Raw genomic sequence first — 23,213 nt, forward strand, 5'->3', positions numbered from 1 at the left:
GGCAACGCGGCGGTTTCTCCGCACCTTGGTTATGTGGAAGGACCCCAGGTTCCTGACCCAGGGCCCGTCGCAGGGGGCACCGTGTCAGCGTACTTCTCTGACCACGGATGCCTCCCTGACGGGCTGGGGGGCGACCATGAGTGGTCGCTCGGTCCAGGGTCTGTGGCAGGAGCACCAGCGTTCGTGGCATATAAATTGCCTGGAAATGTTGGCGGTGTTTCAGGCTCTGAAGCACTTCCTGCCGCATCTCAGGGGCCATCATGTGCTTGTGCGAAAAAGCACACTCAGCACATCGGTGGTCTCCTTCATCAACCATCAGGGGGGTTTGAGGTCCCGTCGCTTATACAAGCTGGCGCGCCTTATCCTCCTCTGGGCTCAGGGAAAATTGCTGTCAGTCAGGGCTATGTACATTCCTGGGCGGTTGAACGTGGGAGCAGACATCCTGTCGAGGCAGGGGCCAAGGCCCGGGGAGTGGAGACTCCACACCGATGTGGTGGAGCTCCTTTGGGAGAAGTTTGGCAGGGCCCAAGTGGACCTGTTCGCCACTCACGAGAACTCTCATTGTCATCTGTGGTTCTCCCTGTCGCCTCCAGCTCCTCTCGGACTGGATGCGATGGTACAGGAGTGGCCGAGGCTGCCCCTGTACGCTTTCCCCCCGATCGCTCTGCTTCCGGGAGTTCTAGAGAGAGTGCGCCGGGACGGGGCCCGTCTCCTTCTAGTAGCCCCGTTCTGGCCGGGCCGGGTATGGTTCTCGGATCTGGTGTCTCTCCTCGACGGCTCTCCCCTGGAGATTCCGTTCAGGAAGAACCTTCTCTCTCAGGCGGGCGGAGTTTTTGTTCACCCCCGCCCGGAGTTGTGGAAACTGTGGGCTTGGCCTCTGAGGGGGCCCAGCTCATAAGTTCCGGTCTCTCAACTGAGGTTGTTGAGACCATTCTACACTCCAGAGCTCCTTCTACGAGGAAACTTTACTACCTAAAGTGGAGACTCTTCACCTTATGGTGTCGAGATCACCTGCGGGATCCAGTTAACTGCCCTGCGAGCGTGGTGCTGGAGTTCCTGCAGGAGAGATTCTCTGCTGGGTTAGCCCCCTCCACACTAAAGGTGTACGTGGCGGCCATAGCTGCTTACCACACTCCTTTGAGTGGAGTTTCATTAGGGCGACACCCTCTAGTAACTCGTTTCCTCCGTGGTACCTTGAGGCTGAGACCTGTGACGCGCACCAGGGTGCCGGCCTGGGACTTATCCATTGTCCTTCGAGGCCTTTCCGAGGCTCCCTTCGAGCCGCTCGAGGAAGTTTCTGAGAAATTTCTCACTTTCAAAACAATTTTTCTTCTTGCTATTTCTTCTCTTAAAAGAATTGGGGACTTGCAAGCCCTCTCTGTAGCACCCTCGTGCTTGGAGTTTGCCCCGGGTATGGCTAAGGCCTTTCTCTCTCCGAGGCCTGGGTATATTCCTAAGGTCCTCACTAATCCTGTGAGACCTGTTGTGCTCCAGGCCTTCTGTCCTCCTCCCTTTGTGACGTCAGACCAGGAAAAGTTAAATCTGCTTTGTCCAGTTCGTGCCTTAGACGCCTATGTCCACAGAGCTGCCCTGTGGAGGAAAACTGATCAGTTATTTGTTTGCTACGGACCTCCATCCCGTGGGGGTCCGGTGTCAAAGCAGAGGATGAGCAAGTGGGTAGTCGAGGCTATCTCACTGGCTTATGTGGCGGCCGGACAGCCCTCTCCTTTGGCTGTTCGGTCCCACTCCACTAGGAGTATGGCTGCTTCTCAAGCTCTCTTGGCAGGGGCCTCCCTGCAGGAAGTGTGTGATGCGGCGGGGTGGTCCTCGCCGCATACTTTTGTCAGGTTCTATGAACTAGATGTTTCTGCTACTCCGGGGTCTCGGGTGCTCGCCTCGTAGCTGTTACAGGCGGGCATCCAGACTCGCATGGGGACGTGGGTATTCTCGTTCCCAAAGCGGTGACGCAGCTCGAGTTCCCTTGAAGGGGAACGTCTCGGTTACGACTGTAACCTTAGTTCCCTGATAGGGAACGAGACGCTGCGTCACCCGGCCATACTCCTCGCATGCCCGCAAGCGCCTTGTTTCAGGCCTTCTTCAGAAGCTAACGGCGTGTGTTTGCCGGTGTGCTTTATAGCTTCCGGGTCTATGACGTCACCCGCCTATGACGTTCCGTCTCTCTATTGGACTGATGACATACGTGCTTCACGACGCAATCACGCAGAGGCGTTCCCAAAGCGGTGACGCAGCGTCTCGTTCCCTATCAGGGAACTAAGGTTACAGTCGTAACCGAGACGTTAGTGCCACTAACAGAAAACCCACTGCAGGCACAGGTCAGTTTGTGGGAACCACCTGGAGCCACAACTACTGACTGTTCAGACTGTGTGAGCACAATACCTGTGGATAAACCAAAAAGAAAAATACAAATAATCAGGATTATGTATTTAGTTACACTAAGAAAAGAGTTTATTTTATTCAGGGAATATACTTACCAGATACTGCGGCCAGCAACAGCAAGAGATACAAAGTGAACATGATTTACATCAAGGCAGAACTAGTGAGTCCTCACCTCAACAGTGTAGTTGTTTAAATATGAAACTGACATCGGCTAATTTGCATTAAAACCCTGAATTAGCAAAAACTGTGGAGTCAGTGGAGTCAATTGATGTTCATTTCATAGTACCACTTCTTGATATAGCATTTGTATTTTGTTACAGTTGGCACATGTGTAACCAACTATTTCTTCAAACAGGTAAACAGTGACGTGTTCTGGTGAGAGTGGGTAAAGGACTGTGTAGTAATGGGCAGAGTCGTATTATTACAGCTGTCCCTTTAGCCTCTGGAGTTTAAGAGACTCTAGAGACATATTCCCTTTTTTAATGTTAAAAACATCAACAAACAACAGAATAACATCAGCTTTATTTACATGTTCATACTTAGATGGATGGACGGAACGGACGGATGGATGGATGGACAGATGGATGGATGGATGATAGTATGTATATCTGATAAATGTTTTCAGGTTTTTGTACAGAGCTGTGTCTTGTTCAGTCAGCGTGTATCTTGCACAGTAATACACAGCTTTGTCTTCAGTCTGAAAATTCTTTCCCTGTAGAAACACTGTGTTTTTGGACGTGTCCTGGGTGAAACTGATCTTGTTTTTTACTGAGTCTGTAGTACCAGTGCTACCACCATCGCAAAGATATCCCAGCCATTCCATTGCTTTTCCAGTGGTTTGACGTATCCAGTTAATGCAGTAGCTTGATTCTGAAATCCTGCAGGAGATGGAAAATGATTCTTGAGGTTTCACAACCATAGATGAAGGTTGAGTGAGCTCAACACAGTAAACACCACCTGAAAACAACAATGGAAGAATGTGTTATTAATTGTGACTCAAAACTTCTGTTGACAGTTATGAAGCTTATTTAATTCCCTTAGTTGAAATAAACCATCAGTGAAGCTCACAGGATGCAGCTGCTGCCAGCAGGAGTAGAGCTGAGGAGAGGATCATGATTTGAAGTGAATGCAGCTTTAGTACTCATACTGATCCACAAAGCAGATACTCCTCTTTTGTACAGAGAGCAAGTAGAGAATTTGCATACAGCTCTTCGGATGTCCAAGATGTTGCGGCTGGTCATTAATTTAGTAGATCATAATTGCTTTCCACAAAAGAAGACAAGATCTGTGACCACATAAACAGATGAAGAAAACTGGAAAGAATTTTTTTTTTTTTACGTCAATGACTGTTTGTTTGTTTATTTGTTTTGTTAAGATCTAAACTTACCTGTCAGGTGACAGCTGAAAGTAAATCTAGTTAAAAAATATTATTCAAAGATTATTTTTAGCTACATTCTGTAGCCTACAGGATAACTATCTCATCACAGTCCTGACGTTTGCAGTAATGTTTGAATGATGCATGAAGTAAATTATATATTCTTACATTATTTAATACATTAAATCAGCAGTCTTAGAGTAAATGTTTTTATTTGTTTCTGGATTTTTCTTTTTTACTTTGGTCTGTATTTATTTATTAGTTTTTTTAATATATATATATATATATATATATATATATATATATATATATATATATATATATATATATATATATATATATATATATATATATATATATATATATCTGTACATTATCAGCTTTGATTAATGTAATAGGTGTGGATTTTGCAAAAACAATCGTATACGTAAAAAGAAAGCAAAGAAAACAAAAGTTAATTGAGTGATGCTCAAAACAGTCAAATAAGACTGCGTGACAAGAGTGCCACCTCTTGGAAATACAACAGTATCTGATCACAAGTGAAGTCAACAGGAAAGGAAGTGGTTTTTGTATTGCTTTGACCCTGAACTCATTCACAGTGACTCTCTAGCACAGTAATACACAGCAGTGTCTTCAGTCTTGAGGCTGTTCATCTGTAGGTACAGTTGATTGCTGGAGTCACCTCTGGACACTGTGAACCTTCCCTGGACTGACTGGGAATAGTAGATAGGAGAACTGTGTGTGCCGATATATGCAACCCATTCCAGTCCTTTACTAGGAGTCTGCCTCACCACAGCAGCAGCATAGCTGCTGGATGAAAATCCAGAGGATGTGCAGACCAGCCGAAAAGATTCACCAGGCCTTTTTACCTCAGCCTGAGACTGAGTGAAGGTCTGACAATGAATATCTGTGGGAGAGGAAAAAATGGAAAAGTCAGCTAAAAGTAAACTTTCTAAATATGTATATGCATTCATAAATTATTATTTAGGAATTAATTACAGACCATGTAAAGCTAGTAATAACAGGAGTGAACTGATTATTGTTGTCATTGCTGATTGATCTTCGTTTACAGAAACCAGTCAGTGAACACAGACACACTACAATGCAACTTATGGGAAATATACGTCACAGTTTTGCATGAGCTCCTCCCCCAGTCTGTCATTGCTTGTTGCCTTTGTGTATGAAAAACAGACATTTGTAATATATATATATATATATATAAGATACAAAAAACTGTGGAACTATGAAAATTATAATGGGCCCGATAAATGCAAATAAAAAAAAAACATCTTTGACATGTTGCCTAAATGTATTTTTATATTTTAAAGCATTATAAGATGGATGGATGTTCAGGTTTTTGTTCTTGTTTAGTCACGGCGTCTCTTGCAAAGTAAAACACAGTCTTCAGTGTCTTCAGTCTGAAAATTCTTTCCCTGTAGAAACACTGTGTTTTTGGACATATCCTGGGTGAAACTGGTCTTGTTTTTATGGAGTCTTTAATATTATTGCTACCACTACTGCAACAATATTTCAGCCATTCCAGTGCTTTTCCAGTGACATATCCAGTGAATGCAATAGCTTGATTCTGAAATCCTGCAGGAGATGGAAAATGATTCTTGAGGTTGCACAACCATAGATGGAGGTTGAGTGAGCTCAACATTGTAAACTCCATCTGAAAACAACAATGGAAGAATTTGTTGTTATTAATTACCCCGCTATAAATGTTTCATTCCCAGAACGTTTTCAGAAAATCCCTGCTGGTGTCAAGAACGTCACTTAGTAATGTTCCCAGAACGCCCCAAGATGGTCACAATGTGGAGTTCTTTTAAGGGTTCGGGGGAGGTTATCTGGCAGACCTACAAGGAACATTTCATATCTTCACTAATCATGAGTTCATGTTGAAGTAACTATTAATAAGGGGTTTAGTACATGGTTATTCATGCCCTGTTAATGAAAGTGTTACCAAGAACTGTATGCAATAGAAGAGAACACATGCACACACGCAACAGAATGACGCAGCTGTTTCGTTTTTGTGAACAGAATGGAGCATCAAAACATAAACGAGATTCCCCTACAAGATTCTGCCAGAGAAACTGTAGCAGTTGAAATGAATAACTTCTCAGAGTCTGATAATGGGGGTTTCACCTAAAGTCATCTATGTGAGGGTGACATTTAAAAGAAAAGGACCACATGTGCTGCTCTGTGTTAAACCTCGTTTTTTTTTTTAAACGGCTTGTGTCTAGGTCTCAATAATTTGACATGTTTGTTAAAGGTAAGTAAGATAAGTACATGTTTCTTTCTGGAACAACATATTAGTCTATATTCAAATTTACTCAATTAAGTTTTCCTCTATTTTTTTAAAGCAACAAGATGTATGATTGTGCCAGTCGTTGCTCTAACCATGTTCTCAGTCTTCATGGGTGTTGGAACTTTCCATAATTTTTCTGGGCTTCCCTCAGCAAATTTTGCCCTTTCTTTTTCCTCTGAACTATCTTTTGACAACATTGAATGGCAAAAATCAAACCCCCGAAATTATTCTGATCGTAGGTCAGAAATCAGTGAAACAAGTCAAAGTGGAGACAGCTCATATCAACCTAAAGGCAATATAAATATAACCCCTCAGAGAACTTCATAGTGGAGGGAGATTGAGAGGCTAAAGGCAGAAATTGAGGCAATTAATCATCTCCAGTTCTATTGAAACATCACAAGCAATTTAGTTTAATTAGCAGTATTTCAATTAAAAAAATAAACCGTACGATCTTTTCAAAAATAATTTTTCAGTCATCAGGGTCAAATCATTTGATTTTGATATAATTTGCTGAGAAGACAGTTATTTGTCTTCCATTTATGTTTGAGTGAGTAGATACTACTTTAACAAAACGTGTTTTAGTAGTTTCCATATGCTTTAGTAGAGTTTAAACAAATCTTGTGAAACTATACATGCAAATTCACTTATTTTCCTAAAGGCAATAACCAAACACAGGTGTTTCCTGAGGGGGAACACATCAGTAAATGTGACTTTTTTTAATATACACTCTTGTCTCCATATATCTCTGTTGTTTCAATAATAGTAATAATTATCATTATTTAAAGAGGTACATGTTTTTATTAGTCTCGCTAAAAACTGACCTTGCTACCTATGGTGATATCTAAGGCCTTTCAGATTCATTATACTTATCCTGAAATAATACACATTGAATGTTCAATAAGTAAAAACGCTGATCTCAGACACAGAAATACAACGCATACTTTAGTAGTTTATATAGAAACATCAAGCGTGTACTATTAGCATTATAATATGAGGTTAATGTAGTCAAGTGTAGCCGGTCAATTTTGACATTTGAGTTTTATTTGACATTCCTCTTTGTGTTTTAAGAAATGTAGTACAAACTGTTAACTTCAGCAAAACTTGTTTTCAATGTACTATTTTCAGTGGTTCCGATTAAGAGTTCCTATCAATTGTTGTATGTGGGGCCTTAATTAGCGAGACACCAAAGGAAATTATATCGCTTCTCCTTTAAGCGTTCGCGCTCAGACGCATGGTGTATGCAGACGGGGAAGTAGGTAGTTTTTCTCTCTCTTATTTGTCTTGCATTAACAGATTTTCTGTAACGAAATCACTTTATTTATGATGTTGAAACACTGTTTAGAGGTTATGTCATAATGTGTATGAGTCATAGCTGTCAACATTGAACATTGAAAATAAGGGAGATTTCCCGGAATCCATCCACAAAATAAGGGATTTTTTTTACACGATTCTTACCCACAAACTAAAAAAAAAGAGTCTAAAGAGTTTATAACTACACAAAATATTTTGATTTTGGCCGTCAGCGTCCTGATCCATCATTGCACAACACACTGATCTACTATACTCTACTTGAAGTTCACTTCCCGCTACTTTTTCCCTCTTCCTCCCGCCCGCGGCTGCAACTGTCTTCTTCTTCTTCTTCTTCTTCTTCGATAGTAGCCTAAGCCAGTGTTTCCCAACCTTTTTTCAGTCATTTTATCATACGTTACGCTAGGGGTATAACGGTACAGATTGCTCACGGTTCGGTTTGTATCACGGTTTTAGGTTCACCGTTTCGGTACGGTTCAGTATTTGCTATGTTCAGGGGAAAAAGGACTACTGTCAAATAAAAAAAAAGAAAATAATAAGAACAAATCATTTATATACAAGCAGCAGCACAAATAAATACTATTGAGCAAAGATACTAATAAAATAAACTATGCTTTTCAGGTTTTTCAGGTACGTCTAACATTAGTTTTCAGCTAGAGAAATTGATCAAAAGTAAAATAACATTGCATATTTGACTGTATAAATTAAATATTAATCCTATTAAACTTACAAAAGCTATTCAATCAAGAGCAGTGAGTGATGCCCTTGTCTTTTGTTTGACATTAAACAGACAGCTGTAAAGGCTACTGCCCCTTTAAGACCTCGGATATTCGTCGTCTTTTCTGGACTGTATAAAGTTTACTTAAGCCATATACAGACTATGTCTGCTAGAATACTCATCATCAATATGGACATGTTGACATACTTTTTGCGTGAGTTTGTCCGTTCAAGAGCAAGACTTGAAAGAGAACTCAATATTTGCGCGCTGAGAGACGTGTGCGCGCTCTAGGATGAGTGCACGGACAAATTTTCTCACAGTGCGCGCGACTTCTCATTCGCGTCTTCTGGCACTAAAACAGATAGTTGCGTGTTCTGAGTTAACACAATCAGAACGTAAAAATACGGGATATTTTACGGGAAAATACTGAAACGGGAAGAAAGCGGGAAAAGAGCTAAAATACGTGAGTAACCCGGAAAAAACGGGAGGGTTGACAGCTATGGTATGAGTATGATTCAATGATTTTCCTTGTAAGTGGCTCATTTAACCTCGTTAAAGTTAGAGCCTCATTTCCACGTGTGTCTTTCAATGCAGGAACGAGAGAGAGTAAAGTTAAGCCTTAAGCCTTCTGGTATGTCCCTAATTGTGCCTCACTACTCTGTTTAAGGTATGTTTCTTCAATTTGTGATCATTTATTTGACTGTTTACTATGTAATTTGTGATTCTAACTTGATAGTTGTAATTACATACTAAATGTCTTGTGGTATATTTTCACACAATGAGACTGTTTGTGTAAAAAATAACTTTATTATGCACACAGTAGTTTTCTCAATCAGTTTAGTACATTTATATGTGTATTTCACTGAATTTATAACATGTTTGGATGTCAATTTTTCAAATGTGTTATTTAACTTCCAATTGTTTTTTGAGTGCTGGGGTAATTTAGCGCTATTATCTACATGTTGAATTATAGTTATCGCTTCTCCTTTAAGCGTTCGCGCTCAGACGCATGGTGTATGCAGACGGGGAAGAACGAGAGAGAGTAACGTTAAGCCTTAAGCCTTCTGGTATGTCCCTAATTGTGCCTCACTACTCTGTTTAAGGTGAATAAACCCCTTCGTGTTTCCATCACTTCAATCGTGTGTGTGGTCGTGTTTCCATGGTGCCCTGATGATTACCACTTGAAGTCTGCTACACAAGCTTTCATAGTCATGAGCTTCATGAGAATGGATCAATAAATAAACAATTCAGTGACGACAGTATCAGCAAATGTATCTATTCCAGACTGCCTGAAGATTACTTATTGGCCACTATTTATATAATCGAGAAAAGGAGACTTCACTATCATGAATGTGTTAGAAGTAGAAAGGGAGATCTAGAGAATCATCAGATTGTATTTACCATGATTTGACTGCATGTGTGAACAGTGCACCCTCTTCTGAAATGTGACAAGAATTCACTTGTAAAACAATTATCATGAGGATTATCAATATCTCTATTTTAACTTTTACTAACAAATTTCAAAGGATAAAATATAGGCTGCCATTTTTTGAACATTGAATATAATCTGGAACTGAAATGATGTGTGGTGAGTGTCAATGCTGTTTTTGAACAAGGCAGTAATTGCTCTGTGTCACAGTGACTCTCTGGCGCAGTAATACACAGCTGTGTCCTCAGTCTGCATATTCTGTCCTTGTAGAGTCACTGTGCTGCTGGAAGAGTCTCTGGTAACTTGAAATCTACTTTTCAGTTTATCACCGTAATATGTGTTACCGCTACCACATATGCATCCAACCCATTCCAGAGCTTTTCCTGCAGCCTGTCGTATCCAATGAGTGCAGTAGCTGCTGTCAGTCACTGAATATCCAGAGACCTTACAGGACAGTGTCAAAACCTGACCAGGCCTTAAGACCATAGAATCAGTTTGGGTCAGTTCAACACACCGGACACCTGGGGAAATAAATATGGCCTGACATGTTAAGAGACATGGAAACATTTTGTGTAAGCACAAGTAATTTTTATTCTAAGGATTATAGAAACTATGAAGACTTACGAGAGACAGCTGCTAGCAGCAGAAACAACCAGAGAGATGAGGAGACCATGGTTTGAGAAGTGAGAGAGCAAGCTGCTTCTTTTCATCTTAACACTCAAATAAATATGAGGAAGAGGAATATTTGCATATAGTTCTGCATACGCAACCCACAAAATAAGTATCTACATATTTTTTATATATAATTTTGTATAATGGGATTTTTTTATTTTTTTATTTACATTTGTTTCACAATGTTGGCAGTATATGATGGGTGTACTGTGGTATTAGGAAATTATATTTTAATATGGCCTGTGATATGAACAGTATAGAACACATTTTTAATTCATAATAAATTAATTATTGATAAATTTTGTTATATTCAGTCAAGATCAAGGTTATATTACAGTTCCCTTTCAGTCGGTCACGTTCAACGTACGTCGGAACTGACTGACGAATTGGGATCTGTTTTCAGATGGTCATGGCATGCGATCACGCATTCCACGCACCGCCCCGCGTTTGCGGATATAAATAAGGAAGTGGAAGTGCCGCATACCGCTTTCAACTTTGGAGCCGAGCATTGCAGTAATCTGTGTGTTCCTACGAAGAGTTTTTTTTCTACAAACGAGTCGAGAGAAGATCTTTACCTGCTTCCAGTGTTCCAGTGTTGGTGTGACGGTGCCCTGCAGCGGTGGTCACGACCAGGAAGAAAAGGACGAAAAGCTGTTCTCACGGCTTGCTGGGCTTTTTTTCTCTGAGTGCTCACAGCGGGCTTGCACCTTTGAACTGCTGTGAGCCGCGGCCATTTCCCTTGCGTGCCTCGGCACTGACGGAGTGGTTTTCTCTCTCTCTCTCTCTCTCTCTCTCTCTCTCTCTCTCTCTCTCTCTCTCTCTCTCTCTCTCTCTCTCTCACTAAAAGAGCAACACGGTTTGACCCTGCGTCTTTTTCAAGATGTCATTCAAACCGTGTGTTTCTGGATGCCGTCGGTTTCTGTCCCCAGTTGACGGACACGATCGCTGTCTCTCGTGTTTGGGCGTTCAGCACGCAGAGGCGGCTTTCGTGGATGACTCATGTTCGCACTGCGCGAACATGACCATCGCAGTGCTACGGTCTAGGCTCCAATACCTCAAAAGGGGTGGAGTCCCATTGCGCATCCCCCGATCTAGTGGTCCTCCCGCTGCAAAGTAGAGGGCTGCTACTTTGGCTGATGCCTTTGGTGGAGATCTGAGGGTGACGGTCAGGGCACCCCCGCCCAGTCAACAGGCTGCTCAGGCCCCTCCCCCCTCCGCTGCGCCGGCGCAGTTCCCGGAAGATCGCGGTGGTCCTTCCCATGGGGGGCCGCCCGTTTCTTTCAGGGCTCCTGCTGAGGATATGTTATCGATAGCTGCATCGGGGGACAAGCTAATGGACTCTGGAGATGAGGATTCGGCTGCGTTGCCCCCTTCGGGTGTGGCACCGTTGCCCGAGTCTGATCCAGAGCTCACGGCTATGCTTTCCCGGGCCGCCGCGAGTGTCGGGCTCGAGTGGAACCCTCCACCGTGTCCCGAACCCTCGCGGCTGGACGATTGGTATCTCGGGACGGCCCCTGCTGGTTCTCAGCGCCCCGCCCCAGGGCCTTTCTTTCCGGAAGTGCATCAGAAGCTCACGAAATCGTGGACAGCGCCCTACAGCGCTCGTTCACGATCAGCGAGTTCTTCCTTCCTCACTACCCTCGATGGAGGCGCGGCTAAGGGTTACGTGGAGGTCCCTCCAGTGGAACGGTTGGTTGCAATGCCACTGTGTCCTAAGACTGGCTCCGACTGGCGGGGCCATCCACGTCTCCCCTCCCGGGCGTGTAGGTTCTCGTCCAGCCTAACGGGCAAGACCTACACAGCCTGTGGAGAAGCCGCGTCTTCTCTGCATGCCATGGCGCTCCTGCAGGTCTACCAGGCCAAAGCGCTCAAGGAATTGCACGAGGGTAGTTCCGACCCAGGGGTTATGCAGGAACTGCGTCCCGCAACTGACCTCTGACTGAACTGTTTTTTAAAACGGCTTCACGAGTTTGTGTGCCCATATAATCTTAGTGAAAGTGGTAAACAGATTTGGCTAGCTGTCTGCTATAGAGGGGCTCGGAGAGGATATTCTACCCGAGCTCCGATTACCCTCCTATAACAGGCAAAATTGTACAAAAGGAGGAGCAGGGGAGGAGGAGGGATGCTGCAGGAACTAAAAATGGGAAGAGGTAAGCTGCTGGTTTTATACCTTGGTATTAATTGGAAGATTAGATGGGCCTACTCCTCCCAAAATTACGTTTAATAACTTCACTTGTGTCTTGGTCTCAATACTTTGACATGTTTGGTAGAGGTAAGAGAGACAAGCACATGTTTCTTTCTGGAACAACATATTAGTCTATACTTAAATTTACTCAATTAAGTTTTCCTCTATTTTTTTTAAAGCAACAAGATGTATGATTGTGCCAGCCGTTGCTCTAACCATGTTCTCAGTCTTCATGGGTGTTGGAACCTTCCATCATTTTTCTGGCCTTCCCTCAGCAGTCTCTTATAATTTTGCCCCTTCTTTTTCCTCTGAACTATCTTTTGACAACTTTTGACAACATTGAATGGCAAAAATCAAACCCCCGAAAGGTCAGAAATCAGTGGAACAAGTCAAAGTGGATACAGCTCATATCAACCTTAAGGCAATATAAATAGATCCCCTCAGAGAACTTCATAGTGGAGGGAGATTGAGAGGCTGAAGGCAGAAATTGAGGCAATTAATAATTTCTAGTTCTATTGAAACATCACAATCTATTTAGTTTAATTAGCAGTATTTCAATTAAAAACATAAACTGTATGATCTTTTCAAAAATTGTATGAGGGAGACAGTGTGGAAGCTCAGAAATACAGCAGTGTACATGTAGGACCAACACAGCGGCCGTGATTGTGCCAGTCGTTTCTCTAACCATGTTCTTAGTCTTCATGGGTGTTGGAAACTTCCATCATTTTTCTGGGCTTCCCTCAGCAGTCTCTCATAATCTTGCCACTTATTTTTCCTCTGAACTATCTTTTGACGACATTGAATGGCAAAAATCAAAACCCCAATAATTATTCTGATAGTAGGTCAGGAAGCAGTGGAACAAGTCAAAGTGGATACAGCTCTTATCAACCTAAAGGCAACATAAGAACCCCTCAGAGAACCTCATAGTGGAGGGAGATTGAGAGGCTGAAGGCAGAAATACAAGTGAGGTGCAATTAAACATCTCCAGTTTTATTGAAACGTCACACTCGATTTAGTTTAATTGGCAGTATTTCAATTAAAAACATAAACCATATGATCTTTTCAAAAATTATTTTACAGTCATCAGGGTCAGATAATTTGATTTTGATATAATTTGCTGAGAAGACTTAAAATAACCATTTCTCGATCATACTGTCCTCCATTTATGTTTGAGTGAGTAGATACTACTTTAACAAAATGTGTGTTAGTAGTTTCCCATATGTTTTATTACAGTTGAAGAGTTTAAACAAATCTTGTGAAACTATACATGCAAATTCACTTATTTTCCTAAAGGCAATAACCAAACACAGGTGTTTCCTGAGGGGGAACGCATCAGTAAATGTGACTTTTTTTTAATATACACTCTTGTCTCCATATATCTCTGTTGTTTCAATAATAGTAATCATTATCATTATTTAAAGAGGTACACGTTTTTATTATTCTCGCTAAAAATGTACCTTGCTACCTATGCTGATATCTAAGGCCTTTCAGATTCATTATACTTATCTTGAAATAACATACATTGATTGTTCAGTAAGTAGAAACGCTGATCTCAGACACAGAAATACAACACATACTTTAGTAATTTACAGATAGAAACATCAAGCGTGCACTATTAGCAGTGTTGGGGGTAACGCATTACAAGTAACGAGTTACGTAATCAGATTACTTTTTCAAGTAACTAGTAAAGTAATGCATTACTTTTCAAATTTACAACTAAATATCTGAGTTACTTTTTTTTTACATTTATTTGACTGACAGCTCTCCTGTCCCCATGTTGAGTGTAAGTGCAGAGGCATTGTGTGTAAACATGATGGTTATTGTAGTTCTAGACTAAATGTGAGCATTTATTTATCTCACTTACACAATAAAGATTCAGTACTCCTCAAAATTAATCAAATCAGTCAAATGCAAAATCAGAGTACAATGCAAACCTCCAATAATTAAATGTAATATATATATATATATATATATATATATATATATATATATATATATATATATATATATATATATATATATATATATATATATATATATATATATATATATATATTAATCTACCTTTATTGACCAATGTCTTGCTGCTGACCTTTGATGATTCAGTTAAGCCATTAGCAAAAATTACTATATTTTTAGTTTTTATTGGTAAAAAAATGTTTCTCCTGCGTCCTATTCTTCCATTATGGCAGCACAGCACAGCTGCGCCCTCTACTGTTCATGCGTGAATTTGCATTTTTACCTCAGCCTGAGGCTTATTATTTATATTTTGGTATGAAGAGATCTTTCCATTTGCACAAAATAGAACTTTTTTGTTATAAAAAAAACACAAAAAAACAAGCCCAGACCAGGTGAGAAAAAGTAACGCAAAGGTAACGCAAAAGTAACATAACTCATTACTTTTCTTAAAAAGTAACTAAGTAACTCAATTAGTTACTTTTTAAGGGAGTAACACAATATTGTAATGCATTACTTTTCAAAGTAACTTTCCCCAACACTGACTATTAGCATTATAATATGAGGTTAATGTAGTCAAGCTTTCATAGTCATGAGCTTCATGAGAATGGATCAATAAATAAACAATTCAGTGATGACAGTATCAGCAATAATATCTATTCCAGACTGCCTGAAGATTACTTATTGGCCACTATTTATATAATCGATAAAAGGAGACTTCACTCCAGTAATGATGGGTGTACTGTGGTATTAGGAATTATATTTTAATATGGTCTGTGACATGAACAGTGTAGAACACATTTTTATTTCATGATAAATTAATTATTGATCAATTTTGTTATTTTCAGTCAAGATCAAGTTTATATTATTATAAAGCTCATAGCTTATGTATTTTATCCTTAAGCAGAAGGTGTGTCTGTTTCTTTGGATCAAAGTTGTACTGTGCTCCAGCGTCATCTGCAGTTTTCCCCCATTCTCTCCATTTTCCTCCCTGACATGTTTTTGTACAGCCCAGTGCTTTGTTGCATCGTTGTGTATGTCTTGCACAGTATTAAACAGCTGAATCCTCTGATGTCAGACCAGAGAGTTTCAGATACACCATGCTGTTTGAATTATCTCTGGTGATCTCTATTCGCCCCTCAACACTTTTTTCATACACTGTTTTACTGGCATCATACCAGATAACTCCCATCCAGTCCAATGCTTTCCCTGCTGGCTGTCTGATCCAGTGCATGCCGTATTGTCCAAAATCAAATCCAGATCCTCTACAAGACAGGTTCAAAATTTCTCCAGGCTTTTTGGTAACAGAACTTGATGGGATGGACTCCAGGCTCTGACCATTAACACCTAAAACAATTGAAAGTTATAGTGACCTGTCCACAGTATCAAACACAGCCAGAATTCATTAGTAATATAACAAGAAATAGAGATACATACTAGTAAAGCACAACAGGAGAAAAAATAAGAATGGAATGTCTGCCATTTCAAATGATGCAGGAAGACCAACTGCTACAATGTGACTGAATACTGCTGGTAGAAATACTGTATATTACGTAATTTACATTTGGGTGGAGCTTTAAAATATGATGCTATATTAAGATCTATGGCACTGTTGATGAGTCACTATACAAAATCCCTTCTACATTTGTGGGACATTTATATTTGTATTAAGAACGCTTTGTGACTTTTCGTGGGATTCAGCCTTTATCCCATCTGTGGTACAATACCGCTCAAAGGGTTAAACGTTATTTGCAAGAATTGTCACTTCATTTCTACCATATAATCATGAAGAACTTGAAGCAAATATCAGATTGAAGTGCTGCAAAAGCACAATTTCTTTGGAGCAAATATAATTTGTAATATGATGATGTTTTTGTACAGGGAGGCAATATACCCACGCCACCAAGCTGAAGGGAGTGCATGCCCACTGGTGGTGACAACTGTCAGAACAAGCAAATTCAAATGAAATGCCCAAACCACTCTCCCTCAGGTCACACTGGGCTGTCAGCACTTACCTTTCAAAGCGCTAAGGAGGCTGGACAGGCCTACGGACTGATCTAATTGGGAGCCTCACAAGAAGCCTGCAGCCGTCTGACCAGCCTCAGGAGGCTGAGTACTCATGGCGACCCTCAGCGAGGGGAGCACATGGCCTACAAAGTACCACTGGGAAACCACTTACAGGGAGGCCTGGTGAGGCCTACAACCTGATAACAAGTGGCATACTTGTTGAACTCGCCTTCCTGTAGGTCTGGTGAGGCCTACTACCTGAAAGCAATTCGTGCTAATTGACTGGTCGCTTACAGGGAGGCCTGGTGAGGCCTACTACCTGGGTTGTTAGAATGCCTGTCCCAACACCTCATCCATGAGGACAAATCATGGCCAAGTTTCCCACTCCCTCACCTGTCCCAGGACACTTGTAATCCTAAGGCAGAGAAAATAAGCATGCCTGTTAACAACAACAAACACAACAGCACAATACATTTCAGCAAAGATGTGTCTATTAATTTGCATACTTTTTTATTTTATTTTTAGTTGTCCCATTTTTTTACCTGCAAAGCAGTGGTGCAATCTTAAAAATTTAAATATATATATATATATATATATATATATATATATATATATATATATATATATATATATATATATATATATATATATATATATATATATATATATATATATATATATATAATGCAGCAGTACATACATATAAAAAACTTCAGAATCCTATTTCTGGATACTCAAATTTGGTTAAAACATTTGTAGACACAGCTTGCACGACAGACGATTGCCTTTTACTGGTTGTCTTTTTGTTGTGGGCTTCAAGAACCTAGTGGAAATGCTACAAATGGGTCGTTACCTCCAATCAGGCCCGGCTCCAGCTTAGAGATGCAGGGTGGGCCAATTGAAATTCCTGGTGGGCCCAGACTTTTAACATGATTTTTTCCCCGTAACAAAATTTAATTTTATAACAAAAGAGGCAGGTCTTGAAAGGAACTCTCTATATTTGCAGGGCTCATTGCAAAGGAGCTTTTCTACAGGTTCTTTTACTTGCCCTGCAAAGATTTGCACTGGCCCCACCACAAAAAAAGTATTAGTAATTCAATAAATATTAAGATAAGTAAACAGTCAGTACTTAAATAAGAACAAATTAACAAATTACAAGCAGTAGCACAAATATATAGAATCAGGGTACTGGGCCCTGGGCCTGAGTTTATGTTTGGGCCCTATACGCTTCAAATAACCTCAACTACAACATAATTATAGAGTAGCACAAAATACACAAAAATGAAAATATACTTTGAGGTTCCTAGAAAAATTAATATGCAACATGCCTAGCCTAGTCAAAGAGTAAAGAGAAAATTAAAACCCTGAAATAACACTGAGCAATAAAGCCAGAGATGAACAGTATTTTTAAATGTATTAATGTCGTATCTGTGTCCTCTTAAGTCAGATCAAAATTTTACATCTGATGTTAAAATGTAATGTAACCTTCACCCTTTAAATATTTTGGCTAGTTCAAGAATAGTTTATGCAATTTTATATAATTTATTTGATAGAATTAAATGAGCAGTTTCATGTCTATCTTTATATTGTTCAACTGGTCGAGGTTGATATGGGATTTAGAAAGTAGGCTACTTAATAATAACAAGTAATGGAATGGTTTTTAGAAAGAGAGTAAATAGTAAAGTAAATCTAATTTTACTGTTGAAGATGTAGCCTAATTAGCCTAGCTAGTAACTAATTAAATGATAGGCTACTTTTTAAATATGAAACTAAAATGGTCATCATGGTGCTGCATTGAGTGAGTTGAATCGCAAAATTGCAAACTTTATTTGTGAATGTGTAGCTTAAATAATAATTTACTCATTGATTCGTTCAAATACGCTGATTCATTGTGGAATAAAACACAGTGTTGCTCTGAGACGCAGCGAGAACTCATTAAATAGATTGTTTTTCACACATTCTGGTGTCATTTCTGCCCCGATATGGCCTTGAGATGGGAGAGAGCATTGAAAAACCTTCAGATCGTATAGTTTAGTGGAAAAAGTCACAGAAACGATCATTCTCAAGAAATGACGCGTGAACATGAGAAGCAAAAGGGAAACGGTTTAAAATAGTCTTAAACTGAAAAAAGAGACTTAAAACAGGCTTTCTAGTTTCTAAATAACAAGCAGATCTTTGATGACAAGCAACCGAAAACCATGATCTCTCTCAAAATCTGAAGCTGAAATATTGAAATCGGTTATTTGACGTGGGGCCAGGGTGGGCCAAGCTTCTGATTGGGTGGGCCAAGCCCACCCTTGCCCCCCCGTGGAGCCGGGCCTGCCTCTAATCCACACTGCCCGAATTTTTTGGCCTGGTAAATAAATACTCATTTTAATAAAGCTGTCTGCTACTTGCTTCATAAAACAAAACAAAATATTATGACGATCACATAAGCAGCGTAGTGGTAGCGCAGGGGTTAAGTTCACGTTTTAAGAAATAAAACGCTTGGCTTTTAACACTTGTTTCGTTGGTTATTGAGTAAATTAAAACACAATACTTACATTTATAAGTATATTCCTCGGACGGACAGTTTTGTTCTTCTTCAGTGGTTTTTATTGGCAGTTTGCAAACGAGGTGCATTACCGCCATCTTCTGGGGTGTTCTGAGGTGTGAACTCATTTGGATGTCATTTTATAAACTGTATGGCAAAAAATAAAATAAATAAATAAATAATAATAATACATTTAAAAAAATCTAAATCCTATTTGCAAGCTGAGTTTCTTTCAGAAATATCATAACATCCTTAATTATAGATTGTGAGCCAGGCATACTCAGTATATATTTTTAATTCAATTCATTTTCCGTTGCCCTCTCTAGTTCTTTCCATTTTTCTGAATACTTTCTACATGTCAAGAGTACATGTTTTACATTTTCCACTTCTCCACAATGCATAATCCAGTTTGATGTTTTCCTATTAAATTTGAGCAGCTATTTAATCTTGTGTGCCCTATTCTCAACCTTGTAATCATAGTTTCCTCCTTCCGTCCCAGACTACTGTGCTTTTTAACCATCACTTCTTTCTGAATGTTGTATAAATGTCTTCCTTTCTCCTTCTGATCCCATATATCCTGCCACATTTTAGTAATAAAATCTTTAATGATAACTTTAATCTCCGATTTGCTAAATGGAAGTTAGCAACCGTATGTTTGTATGCTCTGCCTTCAGGGCTTCTTTTGCCAATGTATCGACCTTCTCATTTTCCTCAATACCCACATGTGCCGGAACCCAAATAAACTGTATATAATTTTTTTGTTGATTTAATCTAAAAATCAATTGATTTATTTCATTTAAAAGTCTACATATAGATTTTCTGAATACTTGATAAAGAAGGCATGAAATCTGAACAGATAACTACCTTATGTGGTTTAACTTCCTCTATCCATTGCAGTGCTAAAATAATGGCCATTATTTAAAAAAAAAAAAACGGTAATGCTTTAGATAGTAAGAAAGTACTGCTTAAGTAAAGCGAATTTACAGCATAACTTTCGGTAATTACAGATGCTGGTCATATAATTAGAATATCATCAAAAAGTTGATTTATTTCACTAATTCCATTCAAAAAGTGAAACTTGTATATTATATTCATTCATTTCATACAGACTGATATATTTCAAATGTTTTTTTCTTTTAATTTTGATGATTATAACTGACAACTAAGGAAAATCCCAAATTCAGTATCTCAGAAAATTAGAATATTGTGAAAAGGTTCAATATTGAAGACATCTGGTGCCATTTAATGGTCTCTCAGTCTAGTTCTGTAGGCTTCACAATCATGGGGAAGACTGTTGAGAATTTATTTTTAGATGACTATTTAAAGGAACAGTTAAAAGTTAAAATTAATAAGTTAACATTAATACTGATAGTTAATACAACACTAAGATTAACAGCTCATGTGTCAGATACATATGTAGATAAAAAAAACAGACTGTGTTATGATGATTAGTGAGTCGCATTGAAACGGACTTCATTTCCCAAGATGCATTGAGCTATGGTGAAAGTCACGTGTAGTTTTGTTGATGTTCGGGAGTTTTGGCAAGGAGCCATCTTGTGACGATTTGCTGAACAAGCATACGCTGTATTACTCTTGTTTTTCTTTTCTTTCATTAAAACGTCTAAAACGAAGCAACGTCTCGCTTCGTTATTCTTAGTTGCTAAGACGATAAATGTACAACAGGTTTCAGCTGTCGCATTCCTTGTGTCAAGCCACTCTTGAACAACAGACAGCGTCAGAAGCGTCTCGCAAGACAAAGGACTGGACTGCTGCTAAGTGGTCCAAAGTTATGTTCTCTGATGAAAGTAAATTTTGCATTTCCTTTGGAAGTCAGGGTCCCAGAGTCTGAAGGAAAAGAGGAGAGGCACACAATCCACGTTGCTTGAGGTCCAGTGTAAAGTTTCCACAGTCAGTGATGGTTTGGGGTGCCATGTCATCTGCTGGTGTTGGTCCACTGTGTTTTCTGAGGTCCAAGGTCAACGCAGTCATATACCAAGAAGTTTTAGAACACTTCATGCTTCCTGCTGCTGACCAACTTTATGGAGATGCAGATTTCATTTTCTTGAAATATCCCTTACATTTTTTTTTTTTTAGATAAACAACTGTATGCTGATAAAATATTTTATTTATTTCCATTATTTTTCCTGGCCTGGAAATCAATTTTAACATTCTCTGATAATTATTTCCGTTATCGTTATCGTGCATCAATGGTTGTGAGACAGTTGTTATTTGCTCATGTGATAGTCAGTGGCCATTCTGAGAAGCGATCACAAATGAGGTGATCAGAAGCCTCAGAAAACTACTCAGAAAAAAATCCAGTGAGAGTTATGACAGAGGGCTGGAGAACAATTTTTGAGAGGGTGTGTGCAATGATGCTGGAATATGCCACACTATATGGTGCATCTAACTAACCATGCTGGTTGTGATTCCACATGTATCTGCCTTGTAGGCTATATTTGCAGCTCATCAGGATGAGTTGGAGTTAAAGGTGCACTTGGGGCTAAGTTTCATTTTTTTATTATTTTAAAATTCATATCTTCAGGGTTTTTTATTTTATTTTAAATAATTTTAAGCTGGCATAACAGCTAAAAGCAGACTCTCCTTGCTTTGAGTGAACCCTTGGTATTTCTAAGTGACTTGATCCTGATGATCTTAGTGATTTGTTAGGTTACATTCAAAACACTTCAGACCACCTTATGTCACTTCAGAGGCTCTTCCACTTTTCCAGCTTGTGTTTTTGAACAGCTGCCTGTATTAGTGTTTCCACAGTGTCTCTTGCACAGTAATACACCGCAGTGTCTTCAGTCTTCAGCTGATTCATGTGCAGATATAAATTAGAGCTTGAAATTAGAGTTGTCCTTAGAGGCTGTGAACCTGCCCTGCACTGACTGAGCTGAGCTCTTATCAGAATCTGAATAATAATAAATAATCCATTCGAGTCCTTTTCCAGGTGCCTGACAGATCCAATACATGTTAGTGCCACTAACAGAAAACCCACTGCAGGCACAGGTCAGTTTGTGGGAACCACCTGGAGCCACAACTACTGACTCTTCAGACTGTGTGAGAACCTGAGAGTCAATACCTACAGAGACAACAAATATACAGTATATATGCTTTACACAGAATCACAATACTGATAAAATGGGAACAGGTTTTACATTTTAACTCCTTAAAACTGCCTGAATAAATACAACCTTCAGAATTTTAAAATATAAAAACACTTACTGTGTGCAGTTGCCAACAGCAGAAAGAGCTTTAGGGAGATCATTGTTTCTCCTCTTCAGATTGAACACTCATTTGCTAGTTGTTTAAATAGGAAATATGGCAGTTGAGTTTGCATTGGTAAATTTACTCATGTGTGTGGACTAAAGGAGTACTGAAGGTGTGTTTAAACAAAACTTTATTACAATCACCAGTTATTAATTTAATGAGAAAGGTTGCCCCCTTCTGGTGTCTGAATGATTTTTATCTTTAACTTTATTACTTGCCATTTAACAGATGATTTTAATGTAAAGACACTTACAGATAACGGATTTACAAAGGCTAAAAAATCGCCTGACCTATTCAGTGTTCAAAACAGTTATTTGTTGATTTATTTATTTGTCAACAAATACCCATTTGGGTAACACTTTATAATAACTACACGCTATGAAGCATTAGTTAAGCATTAGTAAATAGTTAATTCATCATTTATAAAGCATTAATAGACATTAATAGGCAGTTTATAAATGCAGCTGTAAATGCTTTATTCTTGATGTATAAGTATATCTATAATGTGTTTAATAATTGTATTTTCATACTTTATAAATGATCAATTTATCATTTTTAAATTAAGTATTACATTATTTACAAACCAGTTATTTAGGAGTTGTCAGTGGTTCATCAGATCATTTAGAAAGTGTTAGTAAAAGATTAATAAACTATTTAAATGTACATTTATACGTCTTATTATTTAGACATATAGTAATAGTTACTCAGTGTGTTAATAAATGCTTTATTTACTTGTATTCCTACTGTAATTCATGATTCATGCAGGTAGTTATAAAACATTTAGTAGTTGTTAGTTAACTATTTTTGTGAGCTCATCTAAAATGGGGACTATTTATGCCTCGTAAAGCTTTTACAAAGGAGATTTAAAGGCTCATTTCTCTTCTGCACTGCTGTTCTCTAATGATTTAAAGTAGTACGGTTTTGACACTGCAAAATATTTTATTATATTATTATTGTTTTATCTATATTGTATTTGTTGTATTACTCCTGTAATCCAGTGTAATCCACTGGTACATTTTTATTCAGTAATGTTTACACTTTGTTTACAGAAATTT

The 23,213-nt window shown here is 39.2% G+C and overlaps 1 protein-coding gene across 38 annotated transcripts in view; it reads right to left on the reverse strand.

The window, feature by feature from the left end:
- Positions 1-23,213, reverse strand: part of ighd (immunoglobulin heavy constant delta) — a 784,237-nt gene that overhangs the window by 512,173 nt on the left and 248,851 nt on the right. Inside the window, exons 1-2 of one of the 38 annotated variants that reach the window (XM_079830399.1) lie at positions 10,160-10,233; positions 9,744-10,056 (exon numbers count right to left, since the gene is read on the reverse strand). The exons of 33 other annotated variants lie outside the window; for them this stretch is intronic. Coding sequence is in view for 2 of the 5 variants with exons in the window: in XM_079830414.1 (XP_079686540.1) it covers positions 9,750-10,056; positions 10,160-10,208 (356 nt within the window). In the remaining 3 variants the exon portion in view is untranslated. Of the gene's footprint in view, positions 1-3,056; positions 3,355-3,465; positions 3,546-4,375; positions 4,680-4,775; positions 4,955-9,743; positions 10,057-10,159; positions 10,234-23,213 lie in introns of those variants that run through there. 4 more of the 38 variants (XM_079830414.1, XM_079830385.1, XM_079830417.1 and 1 more) reach the window with 4 other exon arrangements.

This window comes from Gobio gobio, assembly GCF_949357685.1.
Source record: "Gobio gobio genome assembly, chromosome: 1".
NCBI classification, from domain to species: domain Eukaryota; kingdom Metazoa; phylum Chordata; class Actinopteri; order Cypriniformes; family Gobionidae; genus Gobio; species Gobio gobio.